Source organism: Crinia signifera, chromosome 5, assembly GCF_055691185.1.
Source record: "Crinia signifera chromosome 5, ASM5569118v1, whole genome shotgun sequence".
Lineage (NCBI taxonomy): Eukaryota > Metazoa > Chordata > Amphibia > Anura > Myobatrachidae > Crinia > Crinia signifera.
The window spans coordinates 157,293,651-157,319,272 of record NC_139221.1 but is presented as its reverse complement, the minus strand read 5'-3'; the positions used below and the strand labels follow the sequence as shown (position 1 = coordinate 157,319,272).

Below are 25,622 nucleotides of genomic sequence, written 5' to 3'. Positions count from 1 at the left end.
GCGAAGATTAGGGTAGAAAAACGCCCATGGTGCCTGGAGCTGCTGCTGAATAGCACTGCCCGGGCCCGGCTATTTATCCCCCCTGAGTTTGAATTAATCAGAGCGTGGGAGTCGCATCCACGCTCTGACAGCGCAGCTTCCGGTATTACCGGAAGTTCGGCGCCGGAAGAAGCGTCTATTTGACACGCAGGTGGAACGCAGGGCACTAGCCCTGCGTGCGCATCTCTACTGGAGACACGGAGCTGCGCATAGCAGGTTCCGTGTATTCTATGTGCACATCCTAGATGTTCAAGCGGTAATTTCGCTATTGAAAGGAGGGGAAGCCGGGGTTTCAGTATTAACGGCCAGTAGCATCTAACAATATCTGAAAAGGTCTACTGAATGCAACCTGGGTGCGTACGCAATGCTGCGATGTGTTTAATATATTAATATTTTAATGTATTAATGTATACGATATAGTTACTTATTGGCTGGCCGTTAATTAGTTATGGATCTCAAAGTGGGTGAAGAAATAATGCTGAAAAATTGTATAAAGATGCGTGTGCATGCTAATCATTATACCAATTTATAAAGGAATTCATAGAAAATAAGATGAAAAAAGGATGAAAAAAGTTTTTTTCTTAATGGTCGACATTTGTGTCGACTTTTATCAGCAATAATTTTTTGGGTTTTTTTTTGGTTATTTTATACTATTTTTATTATATTTATTATTATTATAGTAAAAGGGAGTGCAATTTATCCCTGGTATTATCCGTGAAAAGAAAAATTAGATAATGAAATAATGAAATAGTAATAAAGGATGAATCGAGGGATGCCTGTATTTTAATGAATGGGAAGTGATCTTTTCAGAGGTTTTTAGGATGAGAGTCACCACATTAATCAAAGGTGCTAGGTATTATGCATATTAGGTGTTATACATATTAGGTATAAGAAAAAGAAAAAAGGGGGCCGATTTGTATATATAAAAAAATATAAATATAGAAAAAAAATTTTTTATACAGAAAATTTTTTTTTATATATATAAACGAATTTTTCAAAACATGGAATATGGAATCCTTCCATATGTTTCCTTTCTAGACAAAGCAATATCCAAGAAGTTATGCAGAATTATCAAACAATTATAGAATATTGCAAGACATCCGGATGGCAGTATATGAATGAGTCCAATTGAATAAAAGTACTTATTTCAAAAAGATATTGTATGGGTTGTTTTCATTTAGGCCTCTCGGGGCCAAGGTTCCCAATTGGTGAATCCACCTGCTTTCCCTCTTTTTTAATAGAAGTCCCCGGTCTCCTCCCCGTGTGGGTGGGGGGATCCAATCTATCAAGCGGCATCGAAGAGATGACACTTGATGGCCTGCTAGTAGAAAATGGCGAGGAATTGGAAGTTCTGCTTTTCCTGTTTCCAGGGCGACTCTGACCGAGTTTCTGTGGTTTGCCATGCGCTCTCGGAATTTGCGGGAGGTCATCCCTACATAAGCAAGGCCGCATGGGCAGACTAATAAATAGATCACATGATCCATCTGGCAGTGGAGCCGGTGTTTTATTTTGATCGCCTTGCCTGAGTGGGGGTGTGGGAAGGTGGACCCTTGGATCAGACCATTACAAGTTGTGCACCCCGTGCACCGAAAGCAACCTGGTCTCCTGGAGTGCAACCAGGTTGTATTTTGTTCAACGTTTGGTGTTGCCATGGGTCTCATCAGGATTTCTTTCAAATTTGGCCCTTTCTTATATGCCATCATTGGTGGTCCAGTTCTCTGTAGTTTTAATGCATGATCAGAGGCTACAATAGGCCAGTGTCTTTTGATGCTTTTCTGAATTTCGGTTGAAGCATGGTTGAATGTGTTAATATAGATCATCCTTGAAGTTGTTTTTGGCCGTGTCGCTGCAGGAGTGGAACCAGCTTGCTTCCTTGATATGTTACGACGAGCTTTGGATAGACATCTACTAAGGGTGGAGTTCGTATAACCTCTTTGGATGAATCTATCTGTCATTTCGCGCAGTTGGTGTTCCATGGTTGAGGGCAGACTGTTGTTCCTCATTACCCTCATATATTGGGATATGGGGAGATTCTCTTTTAGAGACGGCGGGTGTTGGCTCTCAACCGAGAGTAAGGTGTTACGGTCTGTGACTTTTTGGTATACGCTAGTCTGTAGACTGCCGTTAGAGAGGGTCACTGTAATGTCAAGGAAGTTTATGGACTCCGGCTCTATGACATGTGTGAGTCTGATCGGGCTGGGCAGGTTGTTCAATTCTAGGATCATTTTATTAAATTCATCTGGTGTGCCAGACCAGATAAGAAAAATGTCATCTATGAATCTCTTGTAGTATCTGATGTGCTCTTGATGTTTAGCTAGTATGTTGGTAGATTCATAGTCGCACATGTATAGGCCAGCGTAAGCAGGGGCAAGGTTAGATCCCATTGCAGTCCCAGAAAGCTGCACATAGTATTTATTGTTGTAAAGAAAATGATTACAAGTTAGTATCAAATGTGCCAAATCCGTCAGAAAAGTTGTTGGGGGTGTACATACAGGTCTCTCATTCAGTTTCTCCTCTAGGACCCGAAGGCCGTCGCTGTGAGGGATGACGGTATATAGAGAGCTAACGTCCATAGTAGCCAAATACAATTCACCAGCTAGATCGATTTGTTTGAGCTTCTCTATGAAGTCTTCCGTATCTCGGATGTAGGTTTCACTTGCAGTAATCAGAGGTTGTAGATGATGATTGACAAATTTCGCTAGGGGTTGCAATAGGGAGGCTCTAGCAGAAATAATTGGCCTGCCCGGAGGTTGAATCAATGATTTATGTATTTTGGGTAGGGTGTAGATTATTGGACATACCGGAAAGTTGACTGTTAAAAACTCATGGTTCTCCTTTGATAGCCACCCAGCTGAAAGTCCTCTTTTGAGTAGATTGTCCACTTGTTTCTTAAATTCAGGGATCGGGTTCTGTGTCACTTGTTTATAGGTGTTGGTGTCGGCTAATTGCCGCATAATTTCATCATGGTATTGTTGCCAGTCTTGCAGGACTACGGCACCGCCCTTATCGGCCGGTCTTATAACTAAATTGGTATTCTTTTTCAGTTCATTTAAGGCAATCCGCTCCTCCATGTTGAGGTTAAAGAATCGAGGTTTCTCAGGGAGCCGTTGGGTGTCTAGGTCAACTAGTCTGCTATATATATATATGTGTGTATATATATATATATATATATATGTGTGTATATATATATATATGTGTGTGTATATATATATATAGATATATATATATATATATTCAGTGGCGGAACTACCATGGGTGCAGGGGGTGCAGCTGCTATGGGGCCCGGCGGCTGGGGGCGCCCGATGGACAGCAGGCACACCCCTGCACCATGCTTACTATTTTTATTCAGAGTGCCACGGGAGCCTGTAGGAAGGCTGAGCTGCTTACGGGAGAGACGTAGACAGAGGAGAGCTGGGGTGCCAGGCAGGCCCCCGAGTCAAAGAGAGGCAGCCGCATACATCGGGACCAGATGCACCCATGCTGCCTGCTACGAGGGAGGAGGGAGTCTGACCTTTGGCACGGCAGTGTGCGCCAAGAGAAGACTCCTGTCAGTGACGCGTGCGGAGGTGACAGTGTCCAGAGAGGCACAGCCCCCCACCAGCTGCCGCTGATGCCCCCTGTCGGCTGCCGCAGATACCCCTCCATACCTCTCCCCCTGCTGACTGCTGCAGATACCCCCCACCACAGCCGGTTGCCGCAGATACCCCTGCCATAACGTGTAATGGGCTTTGCGGTGTGTCGCATAACGTGTAATGGGCTTTGCGGTGTGTCGCATAACGTGTAATGGGCTTTGCGGTGTGTCGCATAACGTGTAATGGGCTTTGCGGTGTGTCGCATAACGTGTAATGGGCATTACGGTGTGTCACATAATGTGAAATGGGCATTGTGGTGTGTCACATAACGTGTAATGGGCTTTGCGGTGTGTCGCATAACGTGTAATGGGCATTATGGTGTGTCACATAATGTGAAATGGGCATTGTGGTGTGTCGCATAACGTGTAATGGGCTTTGCGGTGTGTCGCATAACATGTAATGGGCATTACGGTGTGTCACATAATGTGAAATGGGCATTGTGGTGTGTCGCATAACGGGTAATGGGCTTTGCGGTGTGTTGCATAACATGTGATGGGCTTTGCTATGTGTCCCATAATGTGTAAGGGGCTTTGCGGTGTGTCGCGTAACGTGTAATGGGATTTGCGGTGTGTTGCATAACGTGTGATGGGCTTTGCGGTGTGTCGCATAATGTGTGATGGGCTTTGCTGTGTGTCGTATAATGTGTGAGGGACACACCTTTTTTTTAGAATGTGTGTGTTCTTTATTTTTAAAATATCTATTGGAGGTGCACATTTTTACTGTTTGCTCTACTGGTGCGCACTGGTAGTTGGGGGGGGCACTATACATTTTTGCTATGGGGTCCACAAAGTTCTAGTCCAACACCTCCTCATCCAGCCTTATTTACAATTTCATTTACAGTATTGTCAATTATGTGTACTTTATTTCCATGAGTGCTGGATCCATGCATTCCTATATTGCCCGTCCGCCTAGATCACTTTGTCACTCAGTCACCGATTACACTCAACTTAGCTGTCTTTTTTTACGCAGCTTCCTACCCTCACTAAAGTCTTTTTTATCAATGTCACTTTTACTACTGCAAGTGCACAGATTGTAACCTATGACACCCTCTTTCACCAGGGATCCCTGTCCTGGAGAGCAGCGAGCCTGTGCTGGCAAACATCACATACAAGACGCAACCAGCGCCAACCCCCATCTGGCGAGACTGGGACTCCCTGCGCACACCACCGCACAGCTATATAAGGTATGTTTTATTCACTACACTTTTTGCACCTTGATAAAGGGGTTTGCAGACCCCGAAACGTTGGCTTTTGCTCCACTAAAGATATATATATATATATATATATATTTATATTTGTGTATATATATATATATATATATATATAAATAAGTTCTTTTCCCGGCACTCACTCAGTTTTCTTGTAGTTAACTGCTCCGGTGCCTTCCATGAGGTATAAGCCCAAAATAGAGTAAAGAACGACAGCGGCACTCGTGAGACTTGTAAGCAGTGAAATCAGCAAACTTTAATCCGACATGTTTCGGGGAACTTTCCCCGTTCCCTGAAACATGTCGGATTAAAGTTTGCTGATTTCACTGCTTACAAGTCTCACGAGTGCCGCTGTCGTTCTTTACTCTATATATATATATATATATATATATATATATATATATCAATACAAGGAGTGGAGGCACTCAGGAGATTCCCAACATACTGCACGGCGGCAGTCAAACACAGTAACAAACTGTAGACGAGACGGTCTATGTGCCAACGTTTCGGGTACAAAACCCTTTATCAAGACATAACCAGAGAACACAAAGTAACTTACATTTATAGGGCTGTGTGGGGGCAGGGGACACCTCGTGCAACCATCACCTGCACGGCACCCGGCGGGCGGGAGATGACGTCACCCCAACCTTGAGTCGGGGAGATCCGGGGTCACCGGGGGGCGTGTATCAACGAGCGTGAGCTGGTGACCATGGAAACGGGAAAAGCCGTCTGACGCGCTCCTGTCAAAGCAGTGTGCGCGTCAGCGGTGTAGGAGACGGGACCGGAGCTGGCAGGGGTCTGCCTGGTGCCGCGCTAGTTCCAATTGCACGGAGGCTGCAAAACAAAGAGACATGACATAATATGAGTGGCATAACCAGTAAAACATATAATGCTGTACATAGCAATGACAAGTCGGACAGACCGACATCTGGATGCGACAGGGTTAAAAATAAAAGAAATGAGAGAAACGAGTGGGTGTGAGAGAGTGAGAGAGACCTGTAAAGAGGACTGAATAACGTGTGTCAGACTAAGCGTGTTGTGGTGCAGTGTTAAATGTGTAGCTACGTGCTGAAAACGAGGTGCTGAAAGGAAACCAATAGTGTAGTGAAAAATACGTGAACTGTGTGCTGGATGCGGTGATCAATATGGTAAGGTGTGTGATGTAACCACAGAGGGGGCTATGTGTCCGTGTTCTACGTGTGTGTGACTGACCAGGATAGAGCCTAGGTGGTATGTGTGGGGAAGAGGGACCTGAAGCACCAGAAGTGGGAGTGTAGAGCCCCATAGAGGGGAGAAAGAAATGCACAGGGGAAAATAAGGGAAATGTACAAAACCAGTTCTGCATGAAGGAACAAACTCTGAAAGAGAAACCATGAAGCGAATAATGCCAGAAGAATGTGAGAGACTGGATGATAACAAGACCAGTGTCTCAGGGAAGGCATGACAAAAAATCACAGAGACCTCGTATTGCAGATGTCCAAAAAACCACTAAATACAATATCACAAAAAACAGGATAATGGAAGCATCTCATTCAGTCCATGCGGTTGTACTGTATTCAGTCTGTGGATCCATTTGGATTCACATCTCAGGAGTGCTTGTCCTCGGTCACCCCCACGGGGATTTTCTGGAATACAGTCAATGATTTTATATTTGAGACTGGGTAAGGTATGGTTGTATTGTTTCCAATGACGGGCGACCGGTTGGTCAGATCCCTTGGAGCCCAATGCTGCTCTGATACTCGATTTGTGGAGGGCAATTCTCTCCTTAAATTGTCTAATCGTTTTGCCGATGTACATGGAGCCACAGGGGCATTTAATATAGTAGACCACGTAACGGCTAGAACATGTCAAGGGGTGTCTAATCTGAATTTTTGCACCAGAATGAGGATGGAAGAAATAGTCGCCAATATAAGGAGCTACAGACGCGGAGCACACATTGAGCAGACACAAGAGTGAGAAAAAAATTAGCACACAAGCAACAGTAGGTGTCACAACCAGACAGGGGGAGTGGAGAATGGACCATAAACAGGGAAGAGCTATGAAAGAGGGAAGAGCTATGAAACAGAACACTTATACCCCTTTCAGACAGAAAAGTCTGAAAATCCCGGCAAATACACAGCATTTCAAATGCTGTTTCATTTTTCCGGGAGCAGCCTGACCCCCCTTCACACAGAAGAACAAATTACCGGGTTGAAAATTTCTACCCGGTAATTTGCTAAATAACACGGGTATTTCTTCTGCGTGAAAGGGTCAACCCGGGTCATAAATCCCGTGTCCTCGACCCTGGTCAATTCCAGGGTCGGAGACACGGGATTTACGACACGGGTGTGCCCTTTCACACAGAAAAAGGACCTGTGTTATTCACAAAATTACCTTGTAGAGCTGCTTCACCCGGCAATTTTGTTTTCTGTCTGAAAGGGGTATGAAAGGGGTATTACATTGACCATATAGAATTGACTGCTCACAAGATACAACTGGAAGAGTGTTTAAAAAGTATAAAAAATTAGTTTCAAACAAACTAATTCATACATGGTTCTGGGGCAGTCACTTATATTTCCCGTATCAAGAAAGGCAGACATACATGATGAATGGAGTGACACGAGGAAAGATGAACAGGAAATGAAAGCATATGGTTTAGCATTATTTCATGTCTTTGTATTTTACTACAACTATATCAAACTAATTTACATACCCTTAAGCTTCTGATGGATTTAAAACATGTTTTCCAAAGCAAAGACAATATACTTCAAACAAATTCTGATTTATACAATCAAATACAATTTTTTGTATTATTATTATTTATTTATATTGCACCACAGGGGATCTACAGTGTAGAAGTAAAATACTAAAACAGTGACTTAAAGTTCATTTAAATATACTGTAGGACAAGTTCTGGGTATATATATATAACTGCATGAGCAAACAACACAGAAACAAGTATTAGGGTGGCAGAACACCAAGGGATTTGGTACCATTGAAGGGAGTATGGAATAGAAGATAGTCTACTGTAAATAAGAGAAGGAACAGCACATGTGGGAAGAATGCCCTGTTTGTGAGAGCTTACATTCATAAGGGGAGGGGCTGACAGACGGGGTAACACCGATAGGGTAGAAAGTGAGCATGGAGCATTAGGATGAGAGTTGGCTAGGGTTAGGGAAGAAGTGGGAATGATAGCCTGTTTGAATTATTATAGAGAGGTGGAAAGTCTGAGGGGAAGGAATAGAGAACTCTAGAGTAAGGGAGCAGCATGTGAAAAATGGAAGTAAGAGGGGGAGGTGGTAATCACTAAAGAGGAGAAGTGGCGTGTATTAGCTGAGTGAAGAAGGTGGGTGGGATTATAAAGGGAGATAAGACCAGAAAGGGAAGAGGAGCCAGTGAAGAGCTAGTAATGAAGGAGAGGTGGATATATTTTTTGTTTGGTGAGAAAGATGACCAGGGCTGAAGCATTGAGAATAGATTGGAGTGGAGAGAGGCATTTGCCAGATACTTGGAAATTACAGTAGTTCAGTCTTTAGATGACTAGAGAGTAGATAAGGTTCTTAGTAGCCTCCTTGGTGAGAAAGTGTTTGGGGTTATTTTTTAAATTCTAACTCTTTCTTACATGTTTTACACATTTAAACTCGGCAGTCAAAAATTTGAGAACTGCATTTCGAGTTGAATTCACAGCAGAGTTTGTTGATACAAGTCATAGTTAATTCAAGTCTTGGAGTGGGTGCCTATGGAGAGTCCTGCTGGTTTGGCTGATGGTCTATTGATTTGTACATGTGTGCTCTGCCATGATTTTCATTTTTAATTGAGCTAATGTTGGATATGAGATTTCCAGTTGAAGTTGCCTCATTCGCAACAATTCAATCTTAGTAAATTTGGAAGTGTATGTGGCCTAGCAAAATTATGCTGTGGCTTCCTGAATTTTTTTACTGTATACACAATACTGTGTATACAATATTTATGTGTTTCTTACTCTATGGGGAAATACAAATATCTGTGGTAAATTACCACAGTCTAAAAACAAAAAAATGGCTTAAAGAACAGGAATTAACATGGCTTAATCATACACAAAATTCACTAAAAGTTCACGGACTGACGTCTCAGCAGGGCTGCTGCACATATTAACCCGCTGGTTATCAGGGATTTTTCCCCCCTCTGTTCAGAGGCATAAACAGAAACTCCTATAAGTGCTGCTGGTGCGGGTTAATTGATTAACCCTGATGGATCAATAGCCTGTGGCACAACTTATTGATTTCCACTGTATGTGTTTGTTACTATAAATTGACATTTTTCTTGCACTTTGGCTCTATTTCAACAATATTTTATACTCGGTAAACAGTGTGGCACATACTGGGGGAAATTGACTAAGATCGGAGTTCTATTTCACATGGAATGGTGCTGTGGGCAACCAATCAGATGCTATCTATTATCTTCTAGAAGGTGCTAAATAAACAAGAAGTAGATTCTGATTGGTTGTCCATAGCAACATCCAATGTGAAATAGAACTCCCATCTTAGTAAATGTCTCCCACAATTAAAAAAAAAACACATGCTTCAATATTGTAAATAAACGACATAGTGGTTTATATGGAAAACCTTATAGCGGGATAACTAGCCTCTGACTGACCTGATCCAGAAATTCTTGCAAGTTGCACTCTTTCATATCTAGATGAGAGATTCTTTCTGGGTAGGTTAAGTTGAGAGTCTTGAAGGACTCGCTGTAGTTATCTCTTGTAATACTCATTTCACTTACATCAAATTCATTTGTTAAGGAAATAATATTCCTGTAAAAAGTGAAATTGATTTGATTAGTTGTATCTGAATTATGCAATATGTCTTAGATGAATGTAATAGTAAATATGTATATAATGTCACACAGTTACCTATCCAGACAGTCCCAATACCCATTTTTTGCTTTGAACCCTAAAATACAAAAGATTGGGATGGAAGCATATAGCGATGATAAGCTATTGATGATTGCTACGGTAATGGCATCCTTTTGACAATCATTCCTAAAATAGAAAAAACAAGTATTATTTAGGGTCTTGTAATTGGCTGTTCAGATTATTTTTTCACAATTTTATAAATAAATGTTATAAACACAGACATGCGCTAGGTGCCACAGTACAAATGTAGCAACGGTCTTTACACATACTGTACGTATATATAATTGGATCTATATGTGAGGTGCTGGCACACTGTATTCTTCTCATGCTGTTATGCTTTGGATTACAATTAACCATTGTGTATTTATGATGGCTGCAGTATGTGCAATCCAGGGGGCCCACAACACACACCCTGCACCCATTTTTTTCAATACTTCTATTGTGGAGTCCCAATAAACAGGTTAGAGAGGAGAGGGCCCAGATGGAGTCTGCATGCATCATGCCTCTTTCTCTCTAGGAGCGCATCAGCAATGTACATAGCAAAAATAGGGTTGCTACCTTTCTAGTTATCATGATACATTGGGGGAAAGTTACTAAAGGAAATTTGTAAAAAAAATAGGTGTATTTGTATCCAGAAATACACTTATTTTTGACATTTACTTTATCGAAAATACGGCAATTCGTAGTCATATTGATGTGCTATCAATACGAATACGAATTGCTGTATTTTCAGGATAGTAAATGTCATAAATAAGTGTATTTTTTACAAATTTCCTTCAGTAAATTTCCCCCATTATCTAACTTTTATTTAGTGTGTTTCATTTAATTATATTATGCTAGCTATGAATAAACTATTTTTTCCCCCTGATATATATTGGTATAGGTATGATGAAGGTCCATTTGGTGCTTCCAAAATGATTGGTGTATTCAGACTGGAATGTTTTGATGTGCAAAAAAAAATTGATAATTGAATTTTTGTGTGTGTATATAGGAAGCCATGTAACCTTTTCTAACTGTAAAGCAAGTAAATGCTAAAGGAAAAGTTGGTAATTAAAAAATACTGCAGCCTTTGTGCTGGAATATTTGCTTATTATATACATGAATAAACTCCCGTTAAACAATTTTTAGATATGTTAATGGTAAACTGAATAAAGATATAGCCCGGCTCATTGTTGCTGTAGTCATCCAGGTCTCCTAGTCGCACCACATGAGTGGCACATTAAGGTGCACTCACTAAGGTGTATTAAGGTTTAAGAGGATGCAAAGCATGTAATTACACTGCTTCATCACTGGGTGGCGATTGCTCCACAAATGAAAACGACAGTGCTGAATAGCCATATGTAATACGGGGTTGGGATCATTTGGTCTATTGCATTATGGTAGAAAGTCATTAGGTCGAATCCATTAGGTCGACATGCTAAAAGGTCGACATGATTCTAGGTCGACATGGGAAAAGGTCGACATGATTCTAGGTCGAAAGGTCATTAGTTCGACAGGTCATTAGTTCGACAAGGTCATTAGTTCGACATTGTCTATGTCGACATTCACAAGGTCGACATGGGGTTTTTCACAGGTTTTTTACCTGAATGTCAACACAGTCGACATGGACACAGTTTAAAGTGCACTGCATCCCCTCGCATCGCTCGCTGCGCTCGCTATGCGTCGGGCACGGTGCCTCGCTACGCTCGGCACACTATTTTATTCTCCCACCACGCCCTAGTGGATGGTAGGGCATGAAATACCGCCTGTCGGCACATGTTGGCTCAAAAAACAGTGAAAAACTCCATGTCGACCTTGTGAATGTCGACATAGACAATGTCGAACTAATGACCTTGTCGAACTAATGACCTGTCGAACTAATGACCTTTCGAACTAGAATCATGTCGACCTTTTTCCATGTCGACCTAGAGTCATGTCGACCTTTTAGCATGTCGACCTAATGGATTCGACCTAATGACTTTCTACCATAATGCAGTAGACCAAATGACCGCATCCCGTAATACGTGTATCAGAAACAGCCAGAAACAGTGTTGCAGAGCTGATTATCCCCAGGGGATATCCTCTTAGCTGGGGTAGCTATCAGAGACACAGCACAACCATCTAAGCCTTAAGGCCCCCATACACTACAACATGGGTCTTCAAACTGTGGCCCTCCAGATGTTGTGGAACTACATGTTCCAGCATGCCCTGACAGTTTTTGGCATGCTCTTATCGGAAAAAATGTGGCAATGCATGTTGGAACATGTAGTTTCACAACATCTGGAGAGCCACAGTTTGAAGACTCATGCACTACAACAATGTTGCATAGGAAGCCCAAGGTTGGTCATACTGCACCTGTGATTTATCAGAATCTGATGGAGTCAGATGGAAAAAGGAGTGCCTTTTGCGCATGTGATATATTGTATGCGATATATTGCAGGAGGTTTGACTGACGTTTCCAGTCCCTCTAGCCCCTAACCCAGCCCACCAGATATAAATTTTGGTACAATTGTATGCCATAAGATATATCTCATGCAATTTATCTTGGCTTGATCAATCGCATGGGATACATCTTATGCAAAAAATTACATCAAATTACCAAATCATCTACCATCAATCCCGGGAAGGTCCAGGGGGAATTTAAGGGAAATTGCATCCAATTTCAGTGTCAGATATGTCGTTGTAGTGAATGGGGGCCATAAGTCCTGAGAGGATGGGTTGTTAGAGACAAAGCTGAGTTAGTTGGGTAAGAGAAGGTAGAACCATGAGAAACAAAGCCAAAGTTGATGAATGTTGCATTGTTGCAAGCTGGTGTTGATAAATATGCAGGAACACAGGATGGTAGTGTTGCTTTAGAAACTGGAGGGGTTGCTAAGGAAACCGTTGTAGACTAGTGTCCAGAAGCTCAGATAACAGAGTCCATGTAATTTCGGTGCAAATACATGTAGTACAGGATTGGGCAATCCAGTTGATAACCTTACAGTTGGCTGCCAGTATTTCTGAAGGGCCAAACTATTACCTTTCTGGTGCCAAGTTGCACTGACAATTGTGAAGTATGTTCCATTGCAGAACATTCAGCTGGCATTCAAAAGGAATGAACGCCTTTGCTGTTGGGTTCCTCGGCAGCTTGGTGAATGCTGATGTTTTAACTTGCATCTTCTCCAACAACTCCAAAGAGCCAGGAAGTAAAATGGCTTCTACCTCTTTGATAGGTCATTCTTCATTCAAGAGGGAATATTTTTAAGTAACTCATATCATCTGTTACACCAGTATTGTAGTATCTGCTTGCAAACTGCTATATTTAGGTAACTCATATCATCTGTTACACCAGTATTGTAGTATCTGCTTGCAAACTGCTATATTTAGGTAAATCATATCATCTGTTACACCAGTATTGTAGTATCTGCTTGCAAACTGCTATATTTAGGTAACTCATATCATCTGTTACACCAGTATTGTAGTATCTGCTTGCAAACTGCTATATTTAGGTAACTCATATCATCTGTTACACCAGTATTGTAGTATCTGCTTGCAAACTGCTATATTTAGGTAACTCATATCATCTGTTACACCAGAATTGTAGTATCTGCTTGCAAACTGCTATATTTAGGTAACTCATATCATCTGTTACACCAGTATTGTAGTATCTGCTTGCAAACTGCTATATTTAGGTAATTGTGCAAATATTTTTATAAGATTTGAAAGTGAGTGAGAATTTATTAGTGGCTGGGATGGTATGTAACCTCTTACCATTTGTTATCTTAGTTTTATTGCTAGTGGAAGAGGGGCTCTGGCTGGGTGGGGTCTCAATCAATTAACTTAGAAACAGCTTTTAGTATATATTGTGAACACAAGGCTGACCTCAGCCTGGCTGACTATTGCAAGCTGACTATTGTTAGTTTGTCATATTTTAAAGTAGGAATATTTTTAAGTAGGGCGAAAACAGTTACATAGATTAAAGCTTGGACTTATTCTGGACTTAAACTGGACAGAAACTGCCAACCAACTTAACATCTTCGTATCAAAGTGAATCAGAAAGACACCAGCAACCCAGAAAACCAAGACTGCTTTGAGTGAGCTCACTTCATTCTCACATCATACTACTCCTGGCTGCTTAATCTGCCTATTCAGCTGTGATATCACCATTTCTCCATCTGCTAAAACTTTTTGAATATCACTCTTTATGCTTGTACTTGCACTGTCCGTTTTGAAAATGCCCAGCTGTACCTCTTATGACTTTACCTCTCTTGCTGTTCCATTGAGAGTAGGTGTCCCTGATTATTTTATTCTTGGCCCTCTTCTCTATCTCTACATGTCCTCTCTGGGTGAACTTATTTGCTCACTCGATTTCCACTATGCCGAAAATACAAAAATCTACCCCTTGTTTCCTGATCGTTCTCCTTCCATCCTAACTCATATCTCCAACTGTCTCTGTGCTGTCTACTCTTGGATGACCCAGTGCTTTTTTAGACTTAAAATATCAAACACTAAGCTGACCTCTTCCGACCCTCCTGCATAAAACCTGACCATCTCTCATCCTTACCTGTTTATGCTCACCTCTCCCCCTTCTGTGTTACCCCTGTCTGTCTAACCCTCCCCTTTAGAATGTAAGCTCTCACGGGCAGGGCCCTCTCTCCTCATGTGCCTTTCTTAGAATATATAAACCACTGCCACCCTGATAATTGCTTCAGTGTCCTGTCCCCTGATGCAACTATCTGTATTAACCATGTACTTGTCCTAAACTGTCTTGTAATGTCATTTTGTTTTGTGTTTGCTCATAACTATGCTCTGTACAGCGCTGCAGAATTTGTATGCGCTATATAAGAAACTGTTAATAAATAAATAAATAAATAAATTAGCTTTGACATGGCTGATTTCAATCTTGAATTGTATTATTATGAAGCCAAACATGGTTATCAACATGACCCACCATGCCATATTTTTTTACTTCTTTAACCCTTATGTTTTAGTTTCTAGTGGTTTAAAGGATAGACAAAGGGAATATGGCCGCCCTCCAGAATAGTCCGTCAGTCCATGAGAACCATGATGATGCGCAGAAACACTTAGGCCAAATATACTAAGATGAGAGTTTGATTTCAGATGGGATATTGCTATGGGCAACATCAGAATCTACTCCTTCTTTATTTAGCACCTTCTAGAAGATAATATATGGTTGCCCATAGCAACAACCCATGTTAAATAGAACTCCCATCTTAGTATATTTCCCCTTTAGTGCCCCATGTCAAAAATACACTTGACAGAGTTGAATCTCTATAAAAGGTACTGAGCTGAAGTGTATACTTGCCATGAGTCTGGGTGAGCAAACCTCAATGGATGATATTGGAAACCCTAGAAAACCTTCTTCTTGTATTTAATTTAAATTAAAACAATGAAATGAAACTAGTCATAGCATAGATGGAGAGGTGAGGTTCAATGAGTCTTTTAGAAGAGAGAGCTGCTGTCAGCACAGGTCAAGTGATGCCTGTCACAGCTCTCTAATGGTATCTTTCCAAAAGTTTTTCACATTTTGCCAAGATTGTGCTTTTCATACCAATGACAATATTGCTGCTAATTAAAAAGCCATCCTCACTATTAAAAAACAAAAAGTGTAGAGGAAGGCAACACCATTTCTATAAGTGTGTACCCTGTCTCTTTTGTTTATTGTTCATATGAAAATTTTCAGTACAATGAAGATAACAATGAAACCATTTACCTGTTTAACAGTTCTGGCTGGGCAGCTCTGCATGATTATGTGATGTAAATAAACAATACATGTCAGGTATACGTATACACAAAGCTGAAAGAGCTCCAGCTTTGTTGCATAGCAATCTTACACTATGTGTGTCTGCTATATTGGTTACTGCTAGACCGCTCAATCAGTAACTACATACAGGGCCGGCAACAGAAATCTTCGGGCCCGGTACACTGATCTATCTGGGCCCCCCAACTCACTGCACCTTGAGACACACAGGATGCATTTAGCATCCCAGGGATCAGATGCTGCCAGCAACAATACTAATGCCGACTACCAACAGTAGACTGGTGCTGTAATGCCAACATCCATTATCCCAGCTGCAGGTATCCTTAGCAGAGGTGCCGATTTATGTTTTTGCTGGTGGGTGCTCAAGCCTGTTGAAAGGCTCAACAAGCAAATACAGTGGCCCAGCATTGGGACTCTGGAATTACGGGCACGTGGGTGCTCATTAATTCCTGTGGGTGCTCGGCACCTATGATCCTTAGCGTAGGTATGTGACCAGTGATAGCGTACGGGGTTAGGGGAATTAAGATGGCCATACTCTACTGTGATTTTGCCCGATTCCAATGTATTGGGCCAAGAAATCTTGCACATCGCATGGGTTTTTGTTCCGATCTGATTCGCGGTCCCGTACGCATCACATCAGAGCCCCTAGCTCATAAATGCTGCACATAGGATCTGTGGGATCGGACAGCCTCTGGCAGCACTTGCTGGGATTGCTTGCGATATATTGCATGCGATCCTGCCGCCCAGGAAGGTCTTTGGCTGTTCAAGGGGATCACGTGTGACTTTAGGGTTAGGCTGGGGGGAAGTGTGGAAAGGGGGTTAGAGAGGGACAGGGGGTAGTATGCAAGGTTAGTATGTTTACCTGAACCCTGTTGAAATTCCATCCTACGGGAAGCCAGAGTCAGTTTTCTGACTGCCGGCATATAGACCACCGGTCATTCGTATGAATCCCCACCCAACGCGCACTGCCCCCTTTATATTTTACTAGGCAGTAAAACCCACAATATATATATATATATATTTATTTAAGCAATAATGGCCACTGTTCACATAACACAAATTGTAATAAATATGGATGGATACGCTCTGCCCTCAACTCTGAGTTATCTGAACACTGCGCTGCCCTAATGGTTTATATAAAAACAGCACAGTGCAACTTATTGGCATGTAATAATGCTGGGGGAAGGGGGATTTTACCAGGCTGAGAAATAAAGTGTAGGGTTAGTGCACTGTGCCCCTGCAGATAACTGGGGTTTGCAAGGGACCCAAACCCACATACACATACACACAAGATGACAGCTACCTCTCCCCTTATATCCTGAACACTGACCAGTACACCCATAATAATAACTTGCCATGCTGGATGCTGCAGCTGGAAACACTCTGTATTCCCTCTGTCTGCAGGGTCACAGGAGTCACGCTAGGTGTAAGGGGCTGTCTACAAACTGCTTGCCACTATCCAAGTGTAATTACTATCAGCAGTGTTTGATTACCCTTGTAAAGTTGCAACAAGTTTGTTGACTGTCCCTTCCTCCCTGGTGCAGAACACTCCATTTTAAGAAAGAAACAAAAAAAACATGTCAGAAATGACAGAGGGTCAGAGGCTACTGCCTGGGTCCCTTTGACCCTTTGGGCCCATCACAAGTGTCCCCCTTGACCCCCCTGTCGCCGAGCCTGACTACATATATAGGTATGAGCAGTGGTGGCTATTGGCTGTAGGACTGTTGCCCCAAATAAATCCGTCACCCTGCTCTTCAGCATTTGTGAAACCAGATGCAGTCATTGAGACTGCACTGGCTTCAGTGTGATTGGCAATGACTTCTTATTAGAAGTCCTACCTGTCAATCACACAAATGACATGCAGTTCCATTGGGAGGTGTTTCCTCCCTCCGGGACTGCCAGTACGGACTGCAATTGACAGAGAGCTGGCTTCCTGTAGGAAGCCACTCCCTTCCTTGCCATGCAGCCCTGGCCAGTTTTGATGAGCTCCAGCCAGTGCAGCCCATAGAAGCCAGGCATAGAAGGCAACAGAGAACCGGCAACGGCAGTGGCGTAACTACCTATTTTGCGCCCCCCTGCCGCATATTTTTGGGCGCCCCCACTCCCACTCCTCAGCGCCCCCCGCTGCTGTCTCTGCCGGTACCTGCCTGCCGTGCCCGATGCCGTCACGGTCCCGTCTCTCCCAGCGCTGGCTAGTGGCTCCTGCTGCTATAATGAAAAGTCTCTTAGAAAATGGCTGCCCCCATACTGCAGACAGAAAACTGTCTGCAGTATGGGGGCAGCCATTTTCTAAGTGTCCGTTTTCATTATAGCAGCAGGAGCCACTAGCCAGCGCTGGGAGAGACGGGACCGTGGCGGCACCGGGCACGGCAGGCAGGTACCGGCATAGACAGCAGCGGGTAACTATAGCCCTGCAGACCCCCGGCGCCCAAACTTTCTCTGCGCCTCCCCACCACCACGGGGGCTGCGGAGCTATAGTTACGCCACTGGGCAGCGGTAACATTTTCCAGGAATCAAGAGTTCAAGATTTCAAGAATCCTGATTTCAATAATCATGTTTTTTGGTGGTGTCCTTTTGTTTGCCGTCATGAAATCTCTCCTGCATATGAAGCACTGCACAGATCAGTAAGATCTGTGCAATGCTTTTGTGTGTAAATGTGAGTAAAGTGTTCAAAAATAGATAAAAAAGAGGGGGGTTGGGGGGTGTGAAGCATTACCAGCCCTGGGCTCTTTTAGCCAGTGCTTGTTCTAAAAATATATGGGAAATATTTTGTAGGAGTTTCCCCATTATTTAAGGAACCAGCACTGGGCTCCTGTATCGCATATTGATATGAACATGTAGATAATATGGCTAAAAATATTAGGCATGAAGGTTTAGATCACATACAGGGAGTATTGGAAGTTGCTTACCTCTCTGGGTTATAACTAGAAAATGCTATTAATCCTCCAAAACCTAATGAAAGGGAGAAGAATATCTGGGTAGCTGCATCCAGCCATACTCGGGGAGATTTCAAAATGGCCAACTACAGTACAAAACCAAAAGAAGATGTAAGTGTATAGGTCTATACAGTGTTTTACATTTAACCAATGACAAAATTGACAATTTACTTGAGACACCATCCAAATGTTTATTAGTACAGTTTACCTACCATCCACTCTGTTTCTAATGTCCTGTGCTAAGTTTGGCAGACAGAGGCTCTCTTTCAGTGTGAATCGCATATGCTAAATTGCTCATACCAGTTTAGCATACGCATTCCTTAGCAGTTCAAATGCAGCAGGAAATGCAGACCACCTCCCTCCTGCATTTGCCATGGTGAGGTGATCGCAGTTTAGGATGAACATCGCAACCACAGGTCTCAATGTTCATCTGTGACTGTAAGCCTGAGTAACTCTGATATTACTGGTGAATGCAGCCCATGGGGATACTATAAGCTAACGGGTTCTTCACAATTGGAGCTTGGTAAATCCAGCAGCACAGCATCCTCTATAGTAACCTGTGGGGGCTGCTGCTTCTATTGGAAATTGGGGGAGCATAGCAAATATCAGATACCTGCTATATAATAATGTGTTCACACTGCGGGCGAGATTCACCAAACTAAAAATGCCGTAAAAACCCAGTTTTCGGGGTTTTTACCGCATTTTCATATGCAGCAAAGCCCCACCGATGGGGCTTCGCTGCGGGGGGTTACACCAGTTCTATATGGCGTAACCCCCGCCGCCCCGTGCACTCCCCCCCCGCTGATCCGCGACGCACCCCCCACCTGTGTCCGGGCAGCCTCCTGCTGTGCTGCCCGGACCAGTGACCTCCTCCTCCCTGCACCTCTTCCGAGTGCAGGGAGGAGGAAACGGAGCCCTTAAAGCCGGGTAAGGGTGCAGGCAGTGAGGGGGGAACCTGCTGCACATCGCCAGCCATCGACTTTGAGTTAATACTCGCATATGTTAGTGCATATGTGATTATTAACAATGCGAATGCTGGCGATGTGCAGCGGGGGTTATTAGTGAATCCCACCCTGCGAGTGTGAACTACACGGCATTTACCTGCCATTTAAATGCTGGGAGCTGCGGCGAGGGACCCCTGTTCTCACTGCTAGGCAAATTCCCGGGTGAAGCAGTTCTACCCGGTAATTTGCCTTTTATCACGGGTTTTTTGGCAGTGAGAATGGGTCAACCCATGTCTGTATACCCGGATCTCAAACATGGGTAAAAAGAAGGGTTTTACCCGTGTATGAGATCCGGGTATGCGACCCGTTCACACTGCAAAAAAACCTGTGTAAAAAGGCAAAAAATCGGGTCGACGTACTACACCCGGGAATTTGCCTGCAGTGAGAACAGGGTATAAGAGGATATGCTGCAAATATACTTTAATAAATAGGCCCATTATTGAGGCCCTTCATATTCTGAAATAAATTAATAAACCTTAACTGAATAAAATTCTTAATGACTCAAACAAGAATATTGTTTTTAAAAAAGTTTACAAATGAGAAACTTACATCTGGAGTAAATAGATATATCAATCCATCAATGGCACCAGGCAATGTGAACCCACGGACAAGGAATACAGTTAGAATAATGTAAGGAAAAGTAGCAGTTATGTAAACTACCTGTAAAATAAACATAAATATAACAAATGGTAAAATAGAAAAAAGGTTGATTCAAAGGAATTCTGTATATACCATTATGCACCGCTTTTAATTGTTAGCTGCATAGAAAGATATGTGTCTCTGCAAGGGTAGCAGTAGCACATGCACTTATATTCTAACAGTACTGTACATTAAAACACCATTAGGTCGACATGCATTTAGGTCCACATGAGTCTAGGTCAACATGCAGGAAGGTCGAAATGAGTCTAGGTCGACATGGGTTAGGTCGACAGGGTCAATAGGTCGACATGGGTTAGATTGACAGTCAAATGGTCGGCATCGTTTTTTTCAAAATTTTTCTTTGAGCCGACGTGCCGACAAGGCGGGAATTTCATGCCCTACCATCCACTAGGGCATGGTGGGAGAAGAAAATAGTGTGCCCGAAGCATGGCAAGCACAGAGAGGCATGAGAGGGGACGCAGTGCTACGTTTCAGTGTCCATGTCGACTGTGTCGTCATTCTGGACAAAAAATGTGAAAAACCCCACGTCGACCTTTTGACTTTCAACCTTACCCATGTCGACCTTTTGACCCTGTCGACCTAACCCGTGTTGACCTAGACTCATGTCAACCTAAATGCATGTCGACCTAATGGCGTCAACCTAATGACTGTCGACCAACATGTGACCTAATGATCCACACCCTGCTAATGTTACTGTACCAAGGGCCTGAAGTACCAACCAACCAGCTTCTGTCATTTTTTAAACACAGCTTGTGACATGGCAGTTAGGAGTTGATTATCTCTCACCATTTGCTCTCTTTATAAGGCTTAGGAAGTAGTCCCCTCAAGTAGCATACCCACTGGCCGATATATCGCCCTTTCAATTGAGCAGTCAATAAATCGCCGGACTATCCGCCAGTGTGCAATATTGATATGACATATCGAGTCAGCTGTGCAACACAACTGATTGCTGATATTGCCCCCACCCTCTATCGGCTGCTTTAGCTGCAGCCCCTAGAGGCATATTCAGGGTCCCAGACTGCACACAGTGGTAAGCGGCCTGCGAATGGGTTTGCAGCATTTCGGAGGCTTGCACGGGGCAGGGTTTCACTATGGCGGGGTGGTGTATACCTGATCGCTGGTATCTAAAAAGTAGCTATTCGTTGTGGTCTGAATCAGGCTCATAGTTGATACCAGGGCAGAGTTACTTGCCTTTTCTTGCTTTATTTTCAAGTCAGAATCAGGCCACCAATTTGTACACAACATAGAGCCTGATTCTTATTTGCAATAAAAGCAGAAAAACAATCAACTGTGTAAAACCATGCTGTACTGCAGGTGGGGCAGATGTAACATGTGCAGAGTGATTTAGATTGGGGTGGGGTGTGTTCAAACTGCAAATTGCAGTGTAAAAATAAAGGTAGTGAAAGCAGTACAGATGGAGCCTCTCTCATTCATTGCCGGGAATTGCCAGAATGACCCTACTGCTGATCGCCGGCGGAGAGGCGATCCATCTGACTGGGACGCGCGAGCATCTACCAAGCACACGCGGCCCAGTATTTCGGAGATGAAGGATGCAATCCCTGCCCATCTCTGCTTCAGGGACACGGGCAGGGTTAGGGGGGTGCGAGGGGCTGCGGGCACTGACGGGGGACGGTGGTGGGCTCCGTCGGAAGGGGACATGCGAGCATCTCATGCCCACGCTCCCCCTTCTGGCGGGTGGAGGAGGCTGGCGGCTGGCGATTGGATCGCCAGTCCCCGGCTGAATGAGGGGCACTACATGTGTACATTGGAAATAAGTGGGTGGATGTTAAGTACAGTACGTAGCTAACTGGTAGATTCAACTTTTAGACAATTCAAGGGACAATTCACAGGTGCTTGCAATTCGGTCATAATTTCCGCACATCAGTATTGTGTTTATTTATGTGATGGAACCTGCAGCTTATCCATAATGTATAACAACACTCACCTCTGTATAAGAAGTCTTACCTTTCCTGTAGACTGAATGCCTCTTATAGTGCATAGATATACAGCTCCCCAAGCTGCACCAAGGGACATCACCATCCACCACTGTAAATCTCCATTCTCATTTATGCTTGGTGTTATATTTAATGTTTTTCTGTACCAAAAATAGCTAACGGAACTACTTTTGCTACACTCGTCATTGTAACCTAAAATAATAACAGCATTTCTTAAATTCTGTAAGCTGTAGAAAATAAATGTTTTTTTTTCTTACAAAACAATTATCTAATAGATAATAATTTTCTTTCTCATGGTTATACTGTAGATTATCCACAAACAGCTATAACAGAATTTACATGAAACATCACACCAGTTTATTTTCCTTACAAATATCGTTGTACAGTAAATTGAGTCTGATCTAAACCATGCATTTTAGCCTAATTTCCAACATAAATAATTGCCATTATAGGGCCATATATAACAGGCTTCGAGTTTGCCTGAGTTACAGGATGGCGGCCGATGTAAGGCATTTTATCTTGAAGAGGCAGTCGTTTACAAGGCATGGTTTTCTACATATCGGAGCCATAATTACATAACTCCCAATGTTTACAAATACCAAATCAAGACAAAAATGACTTCACCCCTTACCTAACCATTTCTCACCCTGATCCATCCGATCCCCACCCTGATCCATCCAATCCCCACCCTGATTCATCCAATCCTCATCTTGATCCACCCAATCCCCAATTTTAATCTACTGAGTCCTCCCCCATACCATCCATAAGCACCCAATTTTGTCAAAGCTCTGCCATCCGCAAATTGGAAGTGTACCAGGATAAAAAAAGTAACATTGGTGGCTATGGTTCAAATTCTTAACCACTACTGTAATGGTTTTGCAATTAATATTTTTAGAAATCTCTAATTTCCAGTACAAACTAGTACGTATAGTACACTAGTAAGCTTGCTTGAAGCAAAAGCTTCGAAAGCTGGTCTGCTATCTCCTGTGTTTGTCGTGGACCCCCACGAGGGAGCAGTCGGGATTCCGACGTCGGAGTAATGACTGTCGGAGAAACGTCCGGCACCCATATATAGATGATCTTTCCCATGTAGCAGGATTAAAACCATGATATAGTCAGCATTACCTGCAACTTTAATGTTCAATAATATCTTAAGTGAAATACACTGAGCATATGCATGAGTGAGACCTGTTTGCACGACTGCTAATTTGCAGGCTGGGCAATTATCAATAGACTGCGTATACATACAGATCGTAGTGTGCATGCGTGGGGCCGTCTCATGATAAAAATCCTGCTGCTATTTGTTTGCTGGCTGTATGCAAGTGGATTGACAGGAAGCTGTGGCAATTTGAGGTGGTAACCGGATGTTTTCTCGGGGTGTGTCAGGGAAATGCAGGCGTGCCCAGGCATTTGAGGGGAGGTTGTGTGTGACGCCAGCCCTGGCCCCGATCTGACTGCTTCTGGAAAAATCCGTCAATGGTGAGAATGGATTTGCAGCTGATCGCAGATCAAGCTAATTTTCACAATCCCTGCTAAGTAAATTGCCGGTTTTCCCGGGGCAGGATTTCACTCTGGCTTGGCAGCTTATACCGGATTGCAGGGCTCTGCAATTTACCGGAGAAGCGATCAGTTCTGATGACCCTCATTGGCATTACCTGTTAAATTGGAATTTGCTGTGCAATAACTCCAAGGAAGTGGGTTTTGAAAAGAATTGAAGAAATACCACAAGATCCATGCTATAATAGTATTATAATACACTCCGACCAGAAAAGAAACAAGCATTGAAGCAATACCTACAGAACAAAATATTTCAAATGTATGTTATTATTATGTATTTTCAATGCAATTAATATGAAAAAACTACAAAACACTATTGAATGTTAGTGATTATATTTTGCGAAAGGAACAATAAACAAGAATGTACTGTACAAATAGAAACAGATTGCCTGACTCTGCCAATGTTTCTGCAGAATTATTTTTATTTTTATCTGTGCATGTGCAAAAAGTTTTGGAAACCCTTAAGGTCCATAGACACTGGGCGATTTTGCCTAGCGTGTATGCTGACTGATGACGGGGAAAATCGCTGGGCTGAAAATGGCTCAGTGCATGCACACTCAGCATTTTTCACCTGTTTTCAGTGATTTTTCTGGGGTGGACAACTTTTAATAGCAGGACACTATGGAAAGCTACCCAGCCCATCGTGGTCAATGGCCAGCGATGATGCTCATCGCTGCCCCGTACAAACTGGGCAACTTTTTAGCTGATAGCAGCTCAAAAGACATACTGAGCTGCTTTCAGCTCAAAGTCTCCCAGTGTGTGTGGGCCTTTACTGTGCATGCACAAACCCAAGTGTCCGATGGTGTTCGCACTTGCATACATAATCGCTTACACTTGAGAAGGGGTTTGTGATCTCTGGGCGTTTCAGGGTTGACACCAGCAACTCGGGATTTGACCCTTGTTAAAAGAAGGGTTTTACCTGGGTCGGCCCGGGCTGCTGGGCAGTGTAAACGGGTAACCCAGGTCGCTCAACCCAAGTTACCCGTTTACACTGCCCAGCAACTGTGTCCAACCTGGGTAAAACCCTTCTTTTAAAATGGGTCAAATCCCGGGTTAATGGTGTCAACTCTAAAACGCCCCGGAGAGAGGAGGGGATCCAAGCACAGAAGGCTGCGCATGTGCCTCCTCTTTTCTTACAGCACCTCTGGTTTTGTAAATAATTAAGCAAATATCATTCCATGATGCATATAGGAAACTGCTATACCAAGGTAAATGTTTATTGTGACTACCAAATACTGTTATCAAGAGAGATTATCATTGATAGCATACCAACTCCTCCAAGGTATGGTGAAACTGTGTTCCAGACTCCTATGCTTCCTCTCCTTAGGCGTTGTCCAATTGCAAGTTCTAGATGAAATAAGGGTATTCCTTCCAAGATAAGTGCTATTCCATATGGAATTAAAAATGCACCTAAGAAAGATATTTATATGCTTATACTTCTTATAGGATATATAACAATTACTTTAATGCTTGCTTACAAGGAGAATGAAATAAAGCAATAAACTTACTAGATAGAGTGGTGGATTTGAGTGTCAAATGTGCTGCGCTCCTGCTTAGGGGCAGATTTATTAAGCGTGGAGAAGAGATAAACTGGAGATAAAGTGGAGAAAAGGTAAAAGGAGATAACGCACCAGCCAATCAACTCCCAACTGTCTTTTTCAAACACAGCTGATTGGCTGGTGCTTTATCTCCTTTTACCTTTTCTCCGCTTTATCTCCAGTTTATCTCTTCTCCAAGCTTAATAAATCTGCCCCTGTGGCTGCCTTTTAGTTATCACTTTAAGTCATTCACTACGCCGACACGTTTCAAGCATCAGGTGCTCTTCTTCCAGGGCAAGGTGGCTGATATCTCTCTGTTGCAGTTATTTATACTTTAAAATGGCGCCAGTAATGTCCGTGACTGGTAGTTCGTGACCAGAAGGGCACGCCCCCGACTTCCGGTTTTTGTAATTCTCCTGATCCTTTCCTTCAGGAAGATAACAAAATAAAATAAGAGCACCTGATGCTCGAAACGCGGCGG

At 43.0% G+C, this 25,622-nt stretch overlaps 1 protein-coding gene across 1 annotated transcript in view; it reads right to left on the bottom strand.

Moving 5' to 3' along the window:
* LOC146005746 (sodium-dependent neutral amino acid transporter B(0)AT3-like) overlaps nt 1-25,622 on the bottom strand; it is a 51,087-nt gene that overhangs the window by 19,565 nt on the left and 5,900 nt on the right. Inside the window, exons 2-8 of the mRNA XM_083145174.1 lie at nt 24,873-25,013; nt 23,702-23,839; nt 22,057-22,238; nt 19,981-20,091; nt 18,401-18,513; nt 9,749-9,877; nt 9,493-9,649 (exon numbers count right to left, since the gene is read on the bottom strand). Coding sequence (XP_083001300.1) covers nt 9,493-9,649; nt 9,749-9,877; nt 18,401-18,513; nt 19,981-20,091; nt 22,057-22,238; nt 23,702-23,839; nt 24,873-25,013 — 971 coding nt within the window. The remainder of the gene's footprint in view (nt 1-9,492; nt 9,650-9,748; nt 9,878-18,400; nt 18,514-19,980; nt 20,092-22,056; nt 22,239-23,701; nt 23,840-24,872; nt 25,014-25,622) is intronic.